General features: G+C 43.9%; 2 protein-coding genes and 1 long non-coding RNA gene across 7 annotated transcripts; 2 read left to right on the top strand and 1 right to left on the bottom strand.

Annotated features, from left to right (window-relative positions):
• Positions 1 to 282: 282 nt before the first annotated feature.
• On the bottom strand, positions 283 to 9,635 carry trip6 (thyroid hormone receptor interactor 6). 4 transcript variants are annotated; one of them, XM_026162106.2, is made up of 11 exons: positions 9,503 to 9,635; positions 9,101 to 9,147; positions 7,056 to 7,272; positions 5,845 to 5,948; positions 5,635 to 5,748; positions 4,925 to 5,515; positions 3,170 to 3,266; positions 2,892 to 3,061; positions 2,602 to 2,780; positions 2,367 to 2,487; positions 283 to 2,085 (listed from the first exon to the last, which is right to left on the bottom strand). In XM_026162106.2, exons 3-11 carry the CDS (start codon positions 7,261 to 7,263, stop codon positions 1,954 to 1,956), a joined length of 1,716 nt encoding a protein of 571 aa, XP_026017891.2. In that variant the 5' UTR covers positions 7,264 to 7,272; positions 9,101 to 9,147; positions 9,503 to 9,635; the 3' UTR covers positions 283 to 1,953. The 4 variants fall into 4 exon arrangements, with proteins under 4 accessions (XP_026017891.2, XP_026017890.2, XP_026017892.2 ...); XM_026162105.2 differs by having other exon boundaries at positions 3,170 to 3,263; XM_026162107.2 differs by lacking the exon at positions 9,503 to 9,635 and adding an exon at positions 9,246 to 9,344.
• A 1,821-nt stretch (positions 9,636 to 11,456) lies between these two features.
• LOC145425384 (uncharacterized) lies at positions 11,457 to 11,947 on the top strand. Its single transcript, XR_013906055.1, has 2 exons — positions 11,457 to 11,598; positions 11,726 to 11,947. It is a non-coding gene; the product is annotated as an uncharacterized LOC145425384 (long non-coding RNA).
• A 4,497-nt stretch (positions 11,948 to 16,444) lies between these two features.
• On the top strand, positions 16,445 to 20,792 carry bcl6b (BCL6B transcription repressor). 2 transcript variants are annotated; one of them, XM_026162111.2, is made up of 12 exons: positions 16,445 to 16,582; positions 16,881 to 16,958; positions 17,067 to 17,293; positions 17,607 to 17,855; positions 17,945 to 18,079; positions 18,280 to 18,472; positions 18,561 to 18,763; positions 18,848 to 18,954; positions 19,052 to 19,147; positions 19,243 to 19,373; positions 19,655 to 19,792; positions 19,887 to 20,792. In XM_026162111.2, exons 3-12 carry the CDS (start codon positions 17,073 to 17,075, stop codon positions 20,025 to 20,027), a joined length of 1,614 nt encoding a protein of 537 aa, XP_026017896.2. In that variant the 5' UTR covers positions 16,445 to 16,582; positions 16,881 to 16,958; positions 17,067 to 17,072; the 3' UTR covers positions 20,028 to 20,792. The 2 variants fall into 2 exon arrangements, with proteins under 2 accessions (XP_026017896.2, XP_026017894.2); XM_026162109.2 differs by having other exon boundaries at positions 19,049 to 19,147.
• Positions 20,793 to 22,008: the final 1,216 nt, after the last annotated feature.

Here is a 22,008-nt window from a genome sequence, read left to right as displayed (position 1 = left end):
TTTAGTTATCAGCAGCACTTGATGGTGTTTGTTAAAATGCCAGAATCACCTCTTTGCTAACGTTTTAACCACCGAGCTCCAACTCAACACTTTAAACTGAATCCACAACAAGGATCGTAATCCGTGACTGAAAAGGAAAGAAAACTCCAAGATCCGAGGAGCGTGACGCATGCTGGCGTGAATCAGTGTGTTGAGTGAGTTGCGAGCACTGTGAAATGTTTAAAAAAAAAAAAAACAGATTAGCACCATCACGAGATAAATGAAGAGATGCCGACGACTGGAGCGTTTTAAAGTGATCGTGTTGTGTCACCGAAACAAAAGCAGAATTCACAGAAACACAGAAACAGTTTCAAACCAGGACAGTTATGGAGCTGAATGACATCCTTGAGGTAAGGCTTTCACATTTCTAGCCCTTTAAGTTAAACACGTACAAAATGCGGACGGAGAGACAAGAGGTTAAACACAGTTATAACAAATACTGCAGCTCCAAAGGCTCAGAGTATGACTACTTTGCCTCCATAAATGAAGACTTGTAATCGAAAACAAAAAAAATCCATTTAAGGGGGATAAACAAAGTCATCACCTTAAAAGAAAGGGGACCCTATCATGCTTTTCTTTACTTCTTTATTTCCAATTACTGTGCTAAACTGTAGGTGATGTCATAGAGTAGGCTTAATCATAAGCACATAAGCCACCTGCTGGTCTAACCATTTGTTTGTGAGGGGCAGCCAATCAGAAGAGAGCTGGTTTTAAAAGAAGGGGAGGTGCAAAACAGCTCAGACAGAGACAGCAACTTTTTGATTATTTCAGACTGAATCATTGCAAAGCTGCTCTACTTGAGTTCAAAATTACAGCACAACAGGTCCCCTTTAAATTCAGCACTCATTACCCCCTAACGGTGCCTTCACACCAAACGAGAAACACAAGTTTTGCTAATCCATAAGTCATCTGCCCCTTTAAACAGATTATCACTTTTAAATGCTTTTTTCCTTTTTAACGTTTCCCCAAATGGCACATTAAACAAAATCTTTACAAGAGGCTTTGAGCTTTTGCACACCAGGATGCCTCGTAAGTGAGCCACACCCTGTTTTCCATTAGACAAAGTGAGTTTGACTTCATTGCACCGTCATTTTCAATGTAACATGTCAAGTATCAAACAAACAAGCATCGAACAAAGATTGTGTTTCGTAGACATTCAAAAATGGCAAAAACAGAGAGAAAAGAGTCTTATTACAAGTTGTGAGTAAGCGACTAGTAACATGATGCTGTAATGCTGAGAAGCGTGACAAAGAATCTGTCCTAACAAATCTCGTTCTAAAGAAAAATAAGCTGTTGGCTGTCAAACTGCTACACATTCTTATCGTCTACATTTCCTGCTCTATCAGGCTACGTCACCGCACTGCACTACAGGCTACACGCGTTCCACAACAACCCGCAGCAGATTCACTCAAACCCACCTGTTATGTACAATCACAGTTGATTTTGTGTGCTTTTAATATGCATTTCGATGCAAAACGCTGCCTACTCTCTAACCTGGTTCAGACAAACCATAATCCTGATTATCACGCGTGTCCCTTATCTGGAAAAAAATCCTTATTTTCAGGTTGAAATCTGTAACGTCCGTGTGTGCTTTCATTGTCTTTGAAAGTGTTAACAATAAAATAAAATGACATGTGCAAGGAATATGTGGGCAGTACCGGAGTGGATGAATGATAAAGTGGAGCCCAAGCTGCCTGCAGGTCAGGCCACTGTCGTACAAACGCTGAGCTAAACATTACAAACGATGTACCAAAGAGTAAAGGAAATGAAGCGGGAGAAGCCGAACACCAGTGAGGAGGAAGTAAAAGTAACGATTTTCTACCGACACTGTGAGTGAACAAGCTGCTATCAATAATGTGCCGGCTGTCCGTGGATCTGTGAGGCCGGGAGCGAAGAGGTTCAGGTAGAGATTTGTTAGCAGTCGGTGGAGATTTTGGCCGAGAGGTCCTGGATGCGGCGTGCGCTGCAGCTCTTGCACAGGATGTGGCCGTCCAGCGGGTAACAGCCTCGACCGTCGCCTTCAGACGACAGCAGGAGACCACATTCCTGACGAAAAGAGGCAGTTTAGAGATTAGCAACGCCATGCTGATGTTTATTGACTACTTTATTCTCACAAGAGAGTTCACTGTGTTAATTATATGTAATGTTTAATGTAACCAGGCTTTCTCCTGCCTTGGAAAGGCGCCGGAATTGAGGCTGTTACTCTATTTCCCTGAAACTGATCCCTTTTCCTCTTATTTTTAAATAATTTATTCTCAGAAAAAAGGGAATTCATAAAGCTTTTCCTCGATATATGCCAAGAGATCTGCTTGATTGGGAAAGCTCACCTCACAAACGTAACAATTAACATGGAAGCTGCGGTCCAGGGCTACAATCCTGACGGTCTCCTCCTGCCCCGGCTCGGGCATGATGGGCTCCCCACACACCGAGCAGCGCGGCGCGTACTTCCTGTCAGACACAACAAGCATCCAAGCTCAGAGTTAGTTTAAGCACCTCTGTCTCGGCCTCAGTGCAGAGTCGCAGCCTGCAAACGCTGTTTAGCTCGCACAGTTCAGCGATTACCTGTGAAAGTCCTCTATGCAGTGTATCTGAGACGTGGCGTCCACTGTGAAGGGCACGCCGTCCAAACAGCAGTTACAAATGACACACGTGAAGCAGCGAGGGTGGTAGGCTTTCCCCATGGCTCGCAGGATGCGGTCCAGAATGGGTTTGGAGCACTTTGAGCAGCGCTCTAGTGTGCTCTTAAGAAAAACAGATGGAAATAAAAACAGGGTTGAGAGAGGACCACTGAAAGACGAGGGAGAGCAAATCTCTCCGGTTTGAGGAAATATGAAAACAGCTCATTCACGTACGATGTAACAGCTCTCGCAGTAACTCTTCTTGTCGAGAGCGTAGAAGGGTTGTCCTCGCAGACGTGCGTGGCAGGTGATACACGTGAAACACTCCACGTGGAAAACCTGCTCCATGGCGATGCAGCCGCTGCCATCGCCAACCACGTTGTCTCCGCAGCGGGCGCAGCGACCTGAAGGTCGGCATGGAAACGGACAAGAAAAAAGTCATTAAGATGAGCTTTCCTCTTAAACTATTTTTAGATTTATTGCTGTGATGTGCCACTAGTAACAACTGATACCAAAATAGTCCTCAGCAGGCGGGTGGTTCATATCATACACCAGCTTCTTGGTGAGCCGATCCAGCTCTTCCTCAGGCCTGGGCGTTGCTGCCCCCTGCTGGAGGAAAGAGGACACATGAATCACACAAAGTTTATTTGATTTTTCAGAACACCTGGGGCCCGTTCTTCGTACGTCGCTTACTACATCCAAGATCAAATGACACATCCAAGATCAAATCATCGCGCTAACCGTGAGCTCGCTAATCCGGTTCCCCGAACACACCTGCTGTTGACGATTAGTACAGCTGGACGCAGGAATGTGACATCACTGGGTGTCGTAAAAGGGGCTACGCATCGATAGTAGAAACATTGATCGGCAACCCGCTGATTGGTCGGCGAAAATGTCGAAGGGGCGTGCTCGGTATTTTCCGGCAGCAGAGCAAGAACTCTTGAGTGAGGGATTTCAGGAGTTTCAGAGTTTAATTAAAACGCAAGAGAACACTGCAAAGGCTGCAAAAGCAAGGAGAGAGGGCTGGCAGAAAGTTGCTGACAAATCAAACTCGTAGGTAATTTAATAATAATAATAATAATAATGGATTGGATTTATATAGCGCTTTCCAAGGCACCCAAAGCGCTTTACGATACCACTATTCATTCACTCCCACATTCACACACTGGTGGAGGCAGCTACGGTTGTAGCCAGGCTGCCATATCGCGCCATCGGCCCCTCTGGCCAACACCAGTAGGCGGTAGGGTAGATCTATCATATGACACTATATTGTCCAATATCATATGGCATTATATTATATTATAATATGTTATATTATATCCCCTTTCACATTAGAGCCACAACAGGACCCACAAGAACATGGGAACAAGTAAAAGTGGAATACAGGAGTATTCTACAGAATGGTAATATTTATCTCTTAGATTGCTTTTCGTCTCTTGGCAAGGTAATACTGGCCTGTAATACTCTGTTAGTTTGTTCATAACAGCAACCAAGAAAAGGGCAGAGGAAAAAAAGACAGGTGGTGGTCCTGCACCCCCTCGTCAACAAGTTGGTTAAGTAAATAATACCCTCACGGGAAAATCGATATCTCTCTATGAGCACACTGTCGCGCTGAGCTAAAGGATCCTGTCTATCCCGCAATATACGCTGAATTCTGAGGACTCTCCTTATCAATCTTGCACCTTCCGCAATGGGTTGGTCGCGTATACGGACAGGACATGGCTGCGACAGGCTTCCCAAATCCACCTTCGCTTTTATAGCCGTGGTCTCTCATCTTGATTACACGAAGTAATTTACAATTACTACTCTGAAATATGAATTACATCTGTAATAATCACATACATGTAATAGAATGTTAATAGTTCATTTCCCTTTTTTAGGAAATGACCTGTATGTATCTGTGTGACATCAATAAAAGGATCAAGTGCTGCATTATCTTTAGTTACATTGATAATATTTATTTATGGTGAAACAGTGGAAAAATATCGCTGTTGCTTTCGTATAAATGAAGCGGACATACCTGCGTGGCCGCGATCTAATCCTGTTTACATAAAGTAAACCTGCTCCCGAGCAGGTTTACGCTTACGGCTCTGTTGCTATGACAGCAAGTCCCGGATGAGCTTCGGGGAACCGACTGATCCAGGATCACGCGAAATCGTCAACAATCTAATCCGGCTAACCTACTTAGCGAGGTACGAAGAACGGGCCCCTGGACCACAAATCAATTTGTGTTTGTTGTATGAAAAAAATAGAAGTTTTGTTTCTACCTTGCTCGACTGATAACCTGGACCCTGTGCGGCTCCCGACCCACTCTGATTATTTTCCATCGCTCTCTTAGACACAGGAAGCTGGTTAACTCTTCCTCCAGACCCTGAGCCGCTCCCCTTATACCCCCCCTCAGAGTGCATCTCCTGAACCTGTGAGCCGGGATGTGGAGGGTACCAGCCCTGGGGAGCAGTTTGAGTCTGGGGCGGGGGTCGTGACACGTGCTGGCGAGGAGGAGGCGGAGTGTATGCCTGTTCAGCTTGCCTCCCTGTCTGAGAGTAGGTGACTGGCTGCGCTGTCTTGACCTGGACGCTGAACCTGGGCCCCGTAGGAGTGGACGCTGTGGTGTAGGAGGCTGGGACGGGCTGAGGGTAAGGTTTAGGGGTAGAAGTGGTGTAGTAGTCCTGCTGGTGGGAGGTGGAGTACTGAGGTGTCTGATGCTCATTGGGGTAGGGAGGTGCTGGGTGGTATTGGCTCTGGGGATGAGGGTTGTAGCTCATGGATGGGCGACCCTGAGGAGGGGCAGCGCTCTGGTGTGCAGGCTTGTAGTGATCCGCTGAGAGGTATTTGTTGTAAGGCACGTTGTCATAGAGCTGTGGGGAGGCGGAGAATTAATAAACAGGCAAATAAAGAGAGATATCAACATTATTCATTGTTTAATTTATCAATTAAGTACATGTAAATCATTTTGAGCTAATCAAGCTTGCCGTACTTGAGTGCTGGAGTCCTGCGGGTGGCTGTCCAGATCAGCCAACATACTGGTGAGGGAGTCAATTTCAGCATCGATTTTGGAGTGGTAGCTTGCTGGCTTCTCTGGGCCACGATGCTAACACCAGAACAGCATAAGAAACCTGTCAGCTGGTTCTGAAACCCTTCAAATCTTTAGTTTCTTGTAGGCAAAGCTACTGACATGTCCACTCACCATCATCTCGTAGCTGTCCATGTGAGGGCTCCAACTGCGGTCTTCTTTAGGACCGTGTGGAGACGGGTAATAGTGATCACCAGATGAATGATGCATGGGTCCACCTAATGTTTTAGAGAACAGATATTGGAAATGAATCCAAAACAGTCTTTTTAAAGCACAACATCACAAAGCAGATCTTCACTAAAGAGATTCGCTCTGACATTCATGCGATGCATCGCTGGTTGCTGAAACACTCGTTCTACCCACGTTAACCACGAGAGATCTTTCAGTCATGATTCTAATATGAGTAAGAAACGCTACAGGCCTGAATCTGTTTCCAATTAAACAAAAATCAAAAAAGTGAAGAGTCAGTATTCCAGCATAGCCACATCCGATTTGTTTCTATCAGACTTTTAGTCACTTACTTCTAAATATTCTCATTGTTTTACCCCTGAAATACACCAGTGTTTCAGGAGTGTCCCCAGTGGATCTCTCCTCTGTATCACTTAAGAATACCACGGCTTACTTTTTCTAAATGGAGGCAAAAGATACAGGGAGGAGTCACCTCAAGGCACTTCATTCTTTAAGGTAAAGACCCTACAATCAAACCCCTAATGAGGAAGCAACTGGCGACAGTGGGAAGGAAAAACGTCCTTTTAACAGGAAGCAACCTCCGTCAGAGCCAGGCTCAGGGAGGGACAGCCATCTTCTACAATCGATTGGGGAAAGAAAAGAAAAAAAGGACATCGCTGGGAGAAAGACGTCAGGACACAGGAACAGGATAAAGAATCTGGTCAATTTTCAAAATAAAAGACCTTGCTTCGACCACAATCTCCGCTTCTAAAACTCTGACGATGTGATATGACACCATGTAAAAAGGATAGAAGAAAACAGGGTCACAGCCACACACTCGGTGTATTTCAGAGGTCAGCAGAAACTTTTACAAATTCAAAAAACTTGCTTTTTGACATTTAATACTAAAAAGACTTCGGTAAACAAACTTTATTTGTGACTGCTAGAGCCTTCCTAAATATAACTGCTACAGGAAGGGATCATCATTATTCAGCCTAACATCTGCACATCAGTAGCAGAGGATGGATATCATGCAGAGTTTATAGAGTTTTAGGATTTTACAGCTCCTTTCTCCTGATTGTAACATAAAAACATCGGTGAGTTGAGTTTCAGATGCTTTCAGGACGATACAGCCGCGTGCCGAGTAGCCTTCTTACCTGTGGGCCCAGTTGCCATGTACCTGTTGGCCATCCCTCCTCCTCCTCCTCCATTCTGATCGTAAGGACCATATTTTGGTCTGAAATCGGGCGTGCCCTTCTTCATAGGGGCTCGATAGATTGCTCCACCAGCAGAGTGGGACATCTGGGGGGCGGCTCGCTCTGGGCTGTCCAGAGTCCTCGGTGGCAGCCAGGTGGGACCGGACATGGCAGGTGTCTGAGGTGATGCAAACATTTATGTCACATTTTTCTGTACATAAAAGTTCATTAATACAATATGACTGATACGTGCTTTTAACCTGTAACAATAATAAGAAAATTGACTTTAACCTCCTGGTATTTTTTTCATGCTTTTAGGCTTAATTCGTGTATTCGAGCTCAGCTGTGGCTGTTTTGCACATTTATGCCGGAGGTAACCAATGGAAACTAAGGGATGCTTCAGACTTTGTTTCCTATGGCAACGGGCACACACGGCTTGAACAATGGGCTTCTGGTTGAAGAGCAGGAAGAGAGAAGCTGGACTGCAGGGCTCGGGGATTTCCAGCAGGATTGCACACGCCTGAAAACATGTGCGAGTGTGTTTTTGTGCATTTCACGACACAAACGGTGACGGAAAAGATCGCCAGCACACCCGTTCACACACACACAGATGTACAGTGACATAAACAGGTGCAAATCTGCAGCTACCCCTCGTCTGTTTATCCGCCACAATAGTTATTGTCTTTTCATGTTTACACACCAGTATCATTTATTTCCAAATGAAGCTGGGAGAAAAACACGGCAGGAAATGTTGTACCGTGATATGCATCTGTATACGCATAAACACCTGGCTCATAACAATATACTATGTATTCTCAGGACAAGCTCACAGCTGAGCTGAAAAAGTGCCGACTTGCACGTGAGGGGCGTAAAGCCACTCCTGTTACATAAGAAAAAAACATCTGGCATGTTTTACTGTTATCTGTATTGTGTATTTTTGAGCAAATATGACTGTAATAACACTGAGGCCAGACAGATTTCAGGCCATCACTTTGGTGTCTGCGCTTTCATCATTTTACAGAATACAAATATAGCTGACTCATCAAACTTTACAGACAACATAAAACAAGAGCAAGCACATATGAATGCAAGCTATGGACACAAAGCTAAAATGGACTGAGAGGCACAGCGAATCACAGCTACGTACTGTCAGAGTGGAGAAATTAATAGCCCACTCAGACTGATTGTATGTGGGTCGTGTGGCCATCATAAGAGGATTATGCTGACGGATGAGAAGATGAGGTAGTCACACAGAAAAACAATTCCCAAACATTAGATTTAAGCTTTTACCCCTCTCCCCCTTCATTATATTAAGATTTGGAGTCATTTATCAATAAACCACACAATGTCAGGGTGGACTTTACATGATAATACACACTGACCACGTGGAAGAAAGAGTGACCCAACACCTCCACTGACCACCCGTTTTAACACCCCCTGTCTGAATCCGGATGAGCACACACTCAAATCCCAGGATCCAGAACAGGAAATTAATCCCATCTGTTATATCACTTAGACAGTATTGTTACCTCTTCGTGTGGAGTGAAACACAAAGCTAAATGTGTGAGCTGGGCTGGGCTGTACGGGAGGCGCAGCAACCCGTGAAATGTCAAAGTTGATGCTGACTGCAGCAAGAAGCGTGAAGGAAACGGGAACAGAGGCACAGGACATCCGGGATTTTTGGAAAATCGAAATGAAATGCACTGGAAGCACTTTAGTAACACACAATATTAAAAGAATAACAGATTAAATTTTAATTTAATTATTTATTTCTAATTTTAATAACAGGTCGTTATTTTGTAACATTTAGGCTTTTATTCTGAAGCTCGCTGCTCTGTTTGCGTTAACTCATCTGACAGAGTGTCGCCTGAAAAGGTGGCGATCTGTGCTAAACGGAGTAAGAGGAAGACAAAATGACTGAAGTCATACCGGGAAACGTTTTTTGTAAATATGTATACATTTTATTTTGTGCTATATAACACGAACGGCATCAGATCGTCTCCTACCTTTCACAGTACCGTTACAGAGAGCCTCCTCTCTCCTTCGGTGTCATCTAAAAATCCAGAAACACAGCAGGATAGTGAGGAAACAAGCAGGCGCATCACAGATACACGAGCGACATGTTTGTTCTGCTTTTTTGCGCTCACTAACATTTTTCTTCTCTCGTGAAAGACAAACTGCTCAGCTGCTCGTCCAAAACTGTCCTCCGTACCCCACACATGTGAAAACACACAGCATTTTAAGCGCTCCAAACCGGGGCTAACCGGCCGTGATTAACTTTAGTAACAGCCTTGTTTACTTGTTTGCTAGCCTGTTTTGAACTCGAGCAAAGCTCGTGCCTCTCCCTCGGGCTAACTTCAGCCGAACAGGAAACAAAGCAGCCAGCCAAAACGCACCACGACACATACCGTGTGAAATGAGCCACACCAACACGACCTACGCCTCCATCCAAACGCTCCCAGGCCGGGGAAAGTTGTCCCGGAGAAACTTTCCTTCTGCTTCGGCGTGGCTAACCTACTTTGTCCCGGTGTTCCAGATCAACTGGCGTTTAGATCAACTGGCGTTGGTCGAACAGATGTGTGGCAGTCTTGCGTTTCAGGAGCTCCTACCGACAAACCAGCAAAAAAAACGCCAAATGTGTCATCTGTGACACTTGTGAGGTTGTCTCAAACACACTCCGTCAGTCTTGATGCTGTTGAACAACAAAATGTTTAAAAATGTGGCGAGTTTACCTGGTGATATCCTCATGCGCGACGCGATCGCGAAAACAGCAAACAAGTAACACCACGCCGTTGTTGTTCACAGGACAGCAAGAGTAAACGATCGGGAGACCCTTGTCGTCGTTATCGTTCCACTCGCACGGTTTATTTCACCGAATTCAGCGTTTTTGCTTCACAACTAAAGCGAGCAGTTTGCTCTGTGCACCAACATGGAGTCGAGTCAACCAGCGCCACCTCTGGCCAAGTGCCACAGCCTACAGCCAGATCAACCTGTGACACACATCTGCAGCACGTTTGAATTCGTGTCATGCACATTTGTACCTTTCAATTGTGTGTTTGTGCGTCATGCAAATAAACCTTTGAAAAGAATGAAATGATATCATATATTCCTTATTGGCCTACATTTGTACAACATTCCAAATTATATACGCAAAGTCATAGAAATCACCACTCCAATTGGTCATCATGATTTTAATATTCTCTTTTTCCATAACAATGAAATACGCCTTGGACAAATATGACACATCAATATTTCATTAGTGTTGTAACATCACATGTCGCTAGCATAGTCTGTCTGTGTCTTTTCCCTGAAAATGAATATTTCCAGCCAATATAGGCAATTCATCAACATGGCTGGAGTTATATACAGTCTGTATAAGTGTGGTTAATCTAATGAACATTTGTAAGGAGACGGCAGTTACTGTGAATTCACAGCAGTTACACAGTGATTAGTAATAAACAGCCAGTGAGAGTGAGTGGATATGACTGTTCCCACCACTAACACATGACCATAGCCCACTACTAGATTAACTTGTGACACATCTGCACCTGCTGCTATGATCACAGTGAGTAGAGGCTGAGTGGCTGCACTTACCCCTGGTACATCCAAATCTGCCCACAAACATGTTGAAAGATGCAATGCCAGCAATGTGGATTGTCAACACTGAAAACAATCAGTAAGCAAAGACAACAGGGATCACTTTTTTCTGTTTATTTAGCACCCACAACATTTGTAGTCGCCTTCTGCACAAGGGAAGTCCACACACACTGTGTGGTACCACTTTCCACAGAAGGTGCAATCTGCAAGATTGAATGAGATTGTCAGGGTCATTGTCTGGCTGTTTATTACTAATCACCTGCTGTACATTCACAGTAACTGCCATCTCCTTACAAATGTTTATTAGATTGACCACACTTATGCAGACTGTATATCACAACCAACTCTAACATGTTTGTTTGCAGAGGGAAGACACAGACAGACTACGCTAACGACATGTGATGTTACAACACTGGTGAAATATTAGTGTGTTCACGACATTTTTCGTATGGGCAAAAGTATTGATATCAGGATGGTGATTCTTATGTGTATGTCATTTGGCATTTTGTACAAATGTAGGCTGATATTAAATACATGATATCATTTCATTCATTTCAAAGGTTTGTTTGCATGACGCACAAACAGACACAATTGAAAGGTACAAATGTGCATGACACGAATTCAAACGTGGTGCAGATGTGTGTCACAGGTTGATCTGGCTGTAGGCTGTGGCACTTGGCCAGAGGTGGCGCTGGTTGACTCGAGTCCATGTTGGTGCACAGAGCAAACTGCTCGCTTTAGTTGTGGAGCAAAAACGCTGAATTCGGTGAAATAAACCGTGCGAGTGGAACGATAACGACGACAAGGGTCTCCCGATCGTTTACTCTTGCTGTCCTGTGAACAACAACGGCGTGGTGTTACTTGTTTGCTGTTTTCGCGATCGCGTCGCGCATGAGGATATCACCAGGTAAACTCGCCACATTTTTAAACATTTTGTTGTTCAACAGCATCAAGACTGACGGAGTGTGTTTGAGACAACCTCACAAGTGTCACAGATGACACATTTGGCGTTTTTTTTGCTGGTTTGTCGGTAGGAGCTCCTGAAACGCAAGACTGCCACACATCTGTTCGACCAACGCCAGTTGATCTAAACGCCAGTTGATCTGGAACACCGGATCCAGAGGCCTTTAGCAGCAGCAGCGGCGGCCGCAGATCCTCACTGCATTCCCACCGTGTGACGTCGTTGCTGCGCGCGTGTACGTGCGCGCGCACGGAGACGTGGGGGGTCCGTCACATCTACAGGCTGCCCCCCCCAAAGAATACACTCAAAACTCCAACATAATACAGATACCAGACTGCTAAGTTTGAACAGAATAACCCCACATGTGTAATTACACCAGTATATGGATTATATTAAGTCTGAGACCGCCACTGAGCTCTGCTTCCCTTTGGACAAGGTGGGAAAGTCATGTGTTTCAGCACCCGAAACATTACCACCAGCTATAACAGGCCAGCTTTAGTAAAACAGAGAAGCTCAGTAGATTACTATAAAATAATATGACCAGAATTCTCCAAAAAGGTGACTATGGTAAAAATTATACAAACCAAAATGTCTTGACGCATGCTCAATCATCCAGCTAAAGAAAACACAGAAAGTTGGGGAAAGTGGGTTAAAAAAATGGCACAATTAAGCAGATATTGTATTATCATTTAGGGTAGTTTTTCCTGTGCACAACAAAGTTTTTTGGTCCCTCATAAACATGAAACAATCATTTTATGGTTTAATAACAGCGCTTGTGCTGACAGGTTTGGGCAAAACCTGATACCCGATGTTGTTATCTCAACATGATCGTGTGTGTGGACCAAAGACCGTGACGTTCAGCACTCATTTGCCTTTGTTTTGCGTGTGGGCTCGTTATCGTGTTGCAGCACGAGAACTGTCAACATAGAGTTGGGTGAAGAGAGTAGGATAGGGTGAAGGTGATTCAGTACTGGTGTCCAGCTCCAGACTTGATTAGCACTATGTTTCATTTTGGGTCTAATACATTACAGTTTCATTCTGTCTCTTGTTTATCTGCACACTTCTGTCACTGTCACAAATGCCAAACTTGGATTAATCAGTAAACAGGAACTTTTTTCCCAGGTAGCCGCTGTAAATAGCCACCATATGACCTTGTTCGATGACTCTTGCTTTTCCTCGTTTGAGTTCACTCTTAGGCAACCTCCTTCTAGAGCAACTTTTTCTCGCTTAAGCATTGCACTTTTTAAAAATCTTTTTTGAAACAAATCATTTGCACCGAGGCTGCTTCTTCATCTCTCACTGAAAAAAACTTGATCTTGTTATCGATCTTCTGATGGTGGTGTGCACAATAACACTTTGGAAACAAATGATCTAGTCTCAAAGTGTTTCAGAGTGTCAGGCTAGCCACTAGTTCACTCTGAGGAAGCACCTCTTTGGCAAACATAGCTCTGATGCCATGTTTGCCAACTTACCACTGATACTAAGCCCTTGGATTGGTTCCATCTGAAGGATACCACTCATGCAGATTGGATTGTCTATTGTCAACAAAAAAGGCAATTAAACATTGTATTTTTGTATTATTGTACGGTCTTTACTTTATAATATAAAGCACCTTGAGGCAACTGTTGCTATGATGTAGCATTGTATAAATAAAATTGAACTGAATTGAAAAGACAATTATACTATTTATTCCAATGTATTCTATTTATTCTACATATTCACTCGCTTCTTTTCCACCACACATACACACACAGACACACACACAGCCGTTAATATGGAGGTCAAGTACTAGTTCTATCAAGCTTCATCAAATCATGAGATTTGGGTCAGCTGCCCATCTCCCTTCGCTCTCCCTCTTCCTCCTCATACTCCACCCAGCACAGTGTTGGAGGCACATGGCTCTTTCCTCAAGGCACTGCTTCAAAGGAAGGGTTTCATATCATTTATTTTTCATTTCCCACTCTATCTCTGCCAATAAGCGGACAAACAACCAGAGCTGCTCCCTGGGATCTCCCTGCTTCCTTGTCCCGCTCCTCCTCCTCTAGCTCTATGCTGTTTGCCCTTATATGGCCATAGAGCTCTGTAATCACAGGCAGTTTGGGTTGATCTCTGTTATTGTTACAGGAGTTATCAACACTTTGGCACCAACTGGTGGATTTGAAGTCAAAGCATGGCTTCAGTCCATACATTATCAGATAAACAATATGGTCCTGTCCAGGCAACCAGGAAATCACAAAACAAGGGGAAGCTCTTCATTTGAGAAGTGCAGAAGGTCCATTTGGGACTTTATTTTGATGTTAAATATTAACAACTCTGCATTTTATCAAAACAGGGCCAGTGGGTCGCTGATGGGCATTGACAGATGGGGCAAGATGCAGGAAGTCACAATGAGCGTTGCCCAGTCTTGCCAGCGGGACAGACTCAATGGCTTCCGGCCATTGGTGAACCCGTTTAGTAATGTTCTCACTTTTCCTCAACCGCCCCCCTCATCCGTTCTTCTCACAATGCCTGGAAGTAGCCTAGACCTACATCTCCTTCTCTGTTTTCTTAACCGTTGTGTTCCTTTATGGTTTTTCCTTTTTTTTTTTTTCAAAGCACACAATTGATCTGAGCTCCATCCAAACAAATAAAAGCACAAGAGCACACACAAACACTCAACGTCCCATGCAAACATCTTACTTCCGATTCACCTTTTCAAAGGATTCATATGAAAATGGGTTTGCGTTTGATTTTGAAATCATCTTTTAGACACTGAATTGTAGGGAAAATATTTTATTAAAGGCTTATCAAACCTGAAAAAGCTAATTAATTGAATGCGTTTGTTCAGTGGGACTCCCAGTGATTTCAGACTTATATCCAAAAGAGTTGCAAAGTAATAAATTGTAAAACAGCATGCCAAAAAAATTACACATACAAAATATCCATACTTATCTGTGTCCTTTTATTGCCATCTACATTATCACTGGAAACTCTCACATAATATGCAATAAAGTCATCACTGGAAATAAAAAACTACATTTTTACTTAATATAAATTTGTGCACTCGACTTAATCTTCTTTAGTTCGCTTACTTATATTGAGTTAAACGGGTATTGAGGATCACAGCTGTATAAATTTGTTTTATTTAATAATTTGCACTTCAGTAAGGAAAACATCTGCAATTTCTATCACAAGGAGTGTGGTGCAGTGCATGGGCCATAGTGTGTTATATGGGGCACAATGCGGTGTATGGGGCACAGTACAACATATAGGGCATAAATATACGCAATATATAGAGCATGCAGTGTTTAGAGTACGCTGTGCTGTATCAAACTGTGTAACAGTGTAACAAAAACTCTGTAAACTCTATGCCTAATAATCTTTATTACTATTAAATAAATTCTTGTTAAATGCTTTCCCCTTTAAGACATATCAAGCCTGCAAAACTCTGAGAACATGTAGTCTAGTTAACCGAGTCCCTTTAAATTCATCAAAAGTAATCATTTAAGTTTGAGCAGTATTTTGTTTCTCTTGTAGATCTCATCCTGCACTGAATCCTACATCTGTTTTTCATTTTAGAGGAACATTTCCAAGCTTCACCTCAACATTACACAGTATAGCTGAATCAGAGCACTTCTAAGAAGTCAACCTTGAAGATTTTTTTCTTCACCTTCCTCATGGTCTCCTGTAAAATGCTCTGATGTGGAGGAAACACAGTTCATAGTTCACGTTAGCTGTGACTCAGTTAACTGTACTGTGTGTGATTCTCTGTGAACCTGAGGCTGTGCTAAAGATGGGGCAGCTTTCCGCTAATCATTTTTTAAAAAAATATATTCATAACCTCTAAAGCCTTTGTCCCCTCACTTCATTAACACCTCCCAGCCCCCAACCCAGGTCTCCATATCTCTTCCCTTATCTCCTGCTTGCTTTATTATTGACGGATGTCCTGCGCGGGCGGGTTTTTTATCCACGTCTCTGAGCAGCTTTGCAGGATGCATAATAAGTTTGTGCATGTTTGTGTGTATGTGTGAGGAAGTTCCTGCACATCTGTCGGCTGCATTTCTCTCAGTCAGGGTTGGGTAGGGGTTGTTTTTCAGTGTGGAGAAGGTGTCTCCCATTTATAATGATCAATTTTGTCTCGCTTCCTTCCTTTTGGTCCTCATAACACGTAGCCTTTGCTCTGAGGCATCAAGCCAGAAGCTTCCGGATAGTGTTGTGAAGTACTTATAAATGCCCATTATACTGACCTGGTTGACTCAACAATGACAGTTTGTATTTGAATGGGAGTATTTATTATAAATGATGGGCATCATCATAGGTTATGAGAGCTTGCGCATAAAATTATTAGCAGAATTTGTAAAAATGTTTAAAAAAATCATCCTTTAAAAAGGTGAAAGCATAACTTGTTTATTCAACAATAAGTTGGTGCTCCAGCTTCCTGTCAAGCAGTTTCCTCTGTCCAGGAGAGAGGTGAAGGGCAGGAAAGCGTTGGTGGGGGATGTTCTCTGGCTTACCCCTGGATAGTCAGACACGTACTGCATGTCCCCAAAGGTCCTTACATATATTTTTTTAACATGGCACAAAAACACACGATGCTTTTCCTGCTATTAGTTTGTACAGACCTAGGGGGGAGTTTAGAAAAACTAATAGACCACTAAAAATACTTAGAGCCTGGAGCCTGAGCCATGCAGGGCTTTTTCCTGCGTTGTTTCCAGTGTGCGCGTGGGCCCATTGAGGAAAGAGGAAATGAGCTGCCCTGGTTGTAAGGGGGCTTCCTGAATGATATTATAAAGAGCTCCCTCCCTTCAACCTCTCCTCACAGTGTTGCTCAGAGCAAGCGGAGGCTGTCGGTGATCCCTTTGCTCCACATCTTTGACCGTGGACTGAACACTGAGCCAAAGGGGTTTGACGTCAGTGCAGTGCACGCTAATTCTCGTCCCTGCTGGTCGGGGTAAGGTGGAAATACTGATTGTTTCGCTTTTTTAAAAATGATTTGCCTAACTGTCGCTTTCTTAGATTAACTTTTTTATTTTTATGTAGAACTGTTAATAATCTTAATCTTCTTTAAACAACCCTTGAAGTACACTAAATAGGTGATTTATCTACAGAAAAGTCTGGTAAACTCTTAGTTTTTAAAAGTGCACGCTGCTGCTGTTTGATTCATATTCATGTCGATTTAAAAACGTAACACTGTAAAGTTGAATATGCAAATGGGATTAAATTAGTATTTCTTTTTTCCCCACTCAAAGGTACGAGTAGGGAGCTGGTCTCACCTAACGGATGTGTCTGGGACACTCCAGTATATTTATTATTTCAGTTACACACAGGTAAGTGTCTGTTATGCATCTTACATAGAAAGGATATTTGTGCAATCATTAAAAAAATCATGAAAATTATGTACAATGCCTCATTGTTTTACTTATAATGCCTTAAAGATTCAGATGAGCACGATGGAAGCTCTGGAGGGATATCGGGCCGACAGAGGGCAGAGCATGAGGGCTGCGGCCCCAGCTGAAGGATATGTGAAGGAGTTCACTCGCCACTCCAATGATGTGCTGCTGAACCTGAATGAACTCCGACATCGGAGCATCCTGACTGACACCACCCTGATCGTTGGCAACGTGCACCTGCAGGCACACTGTGCTGTGCTCGTGGCCTGCAGGTTGGTGGACAAACCAGTCCTTTTGTGGTCAGAATTTAGGAGCAATATCTTCTTTAATCTTCTTCTACTGCAAAAATAATCCGAGTGGTACATCTTGCACCTCTTTCTATGCCTGACTCATAGTTGGTTTTGTCTTTCTAATTTTGTTTCATTCATCATAAGCTCCTGTTTCCTTCCACTTAGTACATCCATTGTTTTTTTCTTCCCACTCCCTTTCTCCCCATTTCTTCCCTTAAAAGCACTGCAGATAGTTTTTTATACGAGAACTGCATGCCTTACTTTAAGTTGTTTTTGCTTTCTCCTCTCTTCTCAGTGGTTTCTTCTACTCGCTGTATTCACGCCGTGCATTGCTACAGGGGCGTGGTGGGAGCGGGGAGCAGCTCATGACTGTGTCTCTCCCCACCACACTGGACCCCTCTAGCGTCTCCCTGCTGCTAGACTTCATGTACACCTCCCGCCTCCCTCTGACACCGAGCATTGTCTCCGGGGTGTTGGCTGTGGCTGTCTACCTGCAGATGGACCACGTGGCTGAGACCTGCCGGGATTTCATGCAGCTCCACTGGTGAGGGCCATGAAAGAACACGTGCTGTTCACAGCTTGGAAGAGATAGTGTATTAAACTGGATCAAATTGCATGTGCAATCTTTTGCAGCATGGAGAATAGGACAGTCAGACACCTCCAGTTGGAGCTGGACTCCAGGGTGTCCGTACCCTCTGTATCTCCCAAAGGAGGGGACTTGCCTACTCAAGGACCCCTGCGATTACTGCCAACAGCAGCAGCAACCCGGTAAGAAGGTCTAGTGTGAAACTGAATAATTAAATGTATAGTTGATATCCCGGATGACTTTTTTTGCGCGGCTCCTACTTTTCAAAGTTGTTTATCACTTTGAGCCGTTGTTTGCACAATGCCAGACGTGCTTTGGTTTGCGCTCCTTTGTCCTTTGACGGGTTTAGCTCATTACAGCGCTTCCTTTGTTTTTCCTGCAGGGTCCCTGTGGTGACTGGGGGCTCTCTCAAGCCAGGGGCTTTCCCCAGCTGTCAGCCCAGGTCAACAGAGCTGAAAGGAGACCCTGAGTCACCTCTCATGGCCAGCCCGACTTTGTCTCCAAGCAGCCCCACCCGCTCCAGCTGCCAACCAAGTTCTCCTGCTGCATCTGAGACCTGCAACAAAAACCTTGTGGTATGTCTCAGGAAAAGTATTTGATTTGTAGGGTTTTGGGGAGCTCGTGCAGCACTTGTATAACTGATGTTCTGTCTGTTTTCCCCAGAGTGATGCCAAAGCCACACCAGACCCGAAGGCCTGCAACTGGAAGAAGTACAAGTACATTGTCCTCAACCCTCTCTGTGCTGCCAGTGCAGTGAAAGTCGAGGAGATGGAGGAACCCCAAAATCAAGCATCACCCACTGATGACTCAACACCAAAAGCACCAACAGAGGCGTGGTCTGGAGAAGTGCCCGGTCAGATTGATAGGTAAACTGGATAACAACAATGAAAAGACAGAGAAAACAGAAAGTTTGTAAGGGTTTCTAAAATCTTTGACCCTCTCTTCCTCAGACAGGGGCAGGCCTCCTGCTACGAGGGTTCTGGCCGAGCCCCTCCCCTCAGGCCATCACCCTCTGAGGACCACCCAACTGTGCCCACCTCTAACAAGGAGGGACATGGTAGGTATAAACAGCACTTTTAAAACCTTCCACTGGTGCTATTATAAAATTTTATTTTTAACTATTTTCCTGAAATCGCACTCTTCTCACCCAGAAGCCGCCCATCTCAATCATCACCAAGTTAAGCGTGAAAGCTACTACACGCCCTATTCCTTCTCTGGCAGCCTTCAAGGACCCAAACCTGCCTGCTCAAGTGAGACTTAAAAAAAAGTTTAAATTTACTTTCCTGTTCAGCATGCAGTTCAGAAGTGAACAACAAACATGTAACAATGACCTCTGGGTCTGCAGGTGACAAGCCATACCGCTGTAACGTGTGTGCAGCTCAGTTCAACCGACCAGCCAACCTGAAGACTCACTCCCGGATTCACTCCGGAGAGAAGCCTTACCGCTGTGACACCTGCGGGGCACGGTTTGTTCAGGTGAGGGTCAAATGACTGCGTGAAAAGACTTCTCAGAAATAACACAGATTTTAGCCACACTAGATACTGGTGTGTTTTCTTTATCTCCAGCAGTATCAGACTGGTTCATGTAGACTAGTTGAGTTCCAGTTTCTCGTTAACTCTTCTAGTTGCTCGCAAAATTTGAAAATGTGGAGCGAGTGTAGATGGCTACAGCTCTTCCTCGAGGCCTGCCTTGTTTGATGTTTGCATGCTTTATTTTGCACCTCTCAACCTGTTTGTGTGGTCTGCCCCGGTGTTAGGTTGCCCACCTCAGGGCCCACGTGTTGATTCACACTGGGGAGAAGCCTTACCCCTGCAACACCTGCGGCACCCGCTTCCGCCACCTGCAGACGCTGAAGAGTCACCTGCGGATCCACACCGGAGAGAAGCCTTACAGCGTAAGCTACCTGCGGCACACGTAATCGCAGCATCAAGAGCATTGTCCTGTCATGTTCATGACGTCTAATGAATGAACGCTCTGTGTTTTTCCAGTGCGAGAAGTGTGACCTGCACTTCCGACACAAGAGCCAGCTGCGCCTGCACCTGCGCCAGAAGCACGGGGCCGTCACAAACACCAAGATCCGCTACAAAGTGCTGACTGAGCCCTACCAGCCTATCCTGCAGGCCTGCTGAGGAGGATCACTAATCGCACCTCAATGATCTGAATCTGTCAGAATGTGAAATTTGGCTCATTAACTCACTTCTCAGTTGCAAAATTGTTAGCATCTCGTCTTGAATAGAGGCAACAACAAACAATAAATGAATGAAAAAATACAAATAGGTTACACATGGAGTAAGAGACAGTCATTTCTACAAAGCTGTTGGTTGAGGTTTGGTGAGGTTGTGCTTTAATAATACACGATTGAGACGATTAAAGAATGTTTTGCTTGAGGGTTTGCGAAGAAGTGTAAAGAAGGGGACAGGGTATGGAGCGAAAGGTAAAGTCGTACAAGTGTTGTGCATTTGTGTGCATATTGAATTGTAAAGAAATGTGTGCGTGTGAGCAGATTGAAGGAAAGATAAAGCAAGTTTTGTGAAGCAGATGTGATCAGATTTGGTGTAAATTAGAACAGACGTGGGGTTTTTCAGTTTCAAGTTACCGAAGCTTCTTTGTCTGATGTGTATTTAACTTTGATTTATCTTAACCCGATGGCCCGGCGCCTGTGTAACTTTAAAGAAAAAAGTAAAACTATGTGCTTTTCCAGTCCAAGCAGGCAAAGGACTTTTGTATCATGCTGAACAAAAAGTGAAGAAATCAAATGATGTTTGCTAAACTTTTAAACAAGACAACTCAAATAAAAATGTAATATTACTCAATCTGTATTTGTGAGAGGTAATTTGCTGGACAAAGATGGTTTTGTACAATTTAAATTAAATAACTTTTATATTAATTGGAAACGTGATCTTTGGTGTGTCATAGTGTATATATTGTATTTTAAAGAACTCAAGGTCAAGTGACTTTATTGTCATCCCAACCATGTGCAGTGGTGCAGTACACAGTGAAATGAGACGACGTTCCTCCAAGACCGTGGTGCTACATATGACTCGCCCAGGGGGCAGCGCCACATGTTTGATGTGGTAGAGTGCCCTTCCTGACACAATCCCCGAGGGATCTATATCTCATCCCGGGATCAAACTGGAGATCTTGTTGCTTGTTAGGCGAATGTGTAAACAACTGGATAACTAAAACAACTTATTTTCAGGCTCTCTGCGCCTTCAGCCTTTCACCTCCTTTGATTTTCTTCCTCCCATTAGGAAACTCTTTTTACCCATGAATCACATCTTCTGCTCAGTAAAATTATCCCCCCATTTTTTTTTTTTAGTATTTGTTTTGTTTTTTCTTGGTTGCTGGTGAGGAAACAATGAAGCTGAGGGCACCTGTTTCCTCCTGGGTCTTAATAGTCCACTCTACCAGCCAATAACACGTGTGCGAGCCCGCTGGTGCTTCCTGGAGGGGCTGCAGACTCCTGCTGAACTCTCCCACCCTCTGTCATCCCTGCTTCCTGCTCCCTGATGAGTTGTGGCTAGCTGGCCTTATTGTCCACGCTCGGCGGACAAACATTGGAAGCTTGAAGGGACTTTCCAACCTTCAACCCCCTCCTCCCCTACGACATGCAGCTTTTTCCCTTCATTCATACCTTTGCAGGGTTCTCCTTCTCATATGACTTCATCTGAAGGCTGTCAGATAAGAGGATGGAACAAATCTGAGGAAGTGAATATGAAATGGGAAATATGTGAAGATTATTTCATGAAGTGAGCATTAGTGAGCACAGTTTGAACATTTCAGGAAGCTACCGCAGTTATGAGTATGATGCTGCCCTAATTTGGAGAAGCATTTCCTTCCCCGAGGAACATAAAGCGCAAACCAACTACGATCGACACCCAAGGTTTCTACTGCGTTTGGAAAGAAATTTACTCCTGCAAGCAGCAGATAGAAATCAGAATCAGAACACGTCATTAATCCCTGAGGAAATTATGTGATCACAATTGTTCCAAGACAGAAAAGTAACTAACTAAACTGAATTAAATAATACAATATAGTATAAAGTTTCAAAATCTAACCACATAGCTCTACTAGATACAAAAAGCTCTAATTGTAAATACATTTAAATAT

This window comes from Astatotilapia calliptera, chromosome 3 (genome assembly GCF_964374335.1).
Source record: "Astatotilapia calliptera chromosome 3, fAstCal68.1, whole genome shotgun sequence".
NCBI classification, from domain to species: Eukaryota; Metazoa; Chordata; class Actinopteri; order Cichliformes; family Cichlidae; genus Astatotilapia; species Astatotilapia calliptera.
The sequence above is the reverse complement of the archived record's forward strand: the minus strand, read 5'-3'. Positions and strand labels throughout refer to the sequence as shown.

Coding starts and splice junctions, on each gene's coding strand:
- bcl6b (XM_026162109.2), top strand. CDS start 17,073: ATGAGCACGATGGAAGCTCTGGAGGGATATCGGGCCGACAGAGGGCAG. Junction 18,764..18,847: donor GTGCCCGGTCAGATTGATAG/GTAAACTGGATA, acceptor TCTCTTCCTCAG/ACAGGGGCAGGCCTCCTGCT. Junction 19,793..19,886: donor CCGGAGAGAAGCCTTACAGC/GTAAGCTACCTG, acceptor GTGTTTTTCCAG/TGCGAGAAGTGTGACCTGCA.
- trip6 (XM_026162106.2), bottom strand. CDS start 7,263: ATGTCCGGTCCCACCTGGCTGCCACCGAGGACTCTGGACAGCCCAGAG. Junction 5,949..7,055: donor CATGGCAACTGGGCCCACAG/GTAAGAAGGCTA, acceptor CTAAAACATTAG/GTGGACCCATGCATCATTCA. Junction 5,516..5,634: donor CGCAGGACTCCAGCACTCAA/GTACGGCAAGCT, acceptor GCCTCCCCACAG/CTCTATGACAACGTGCCTTA.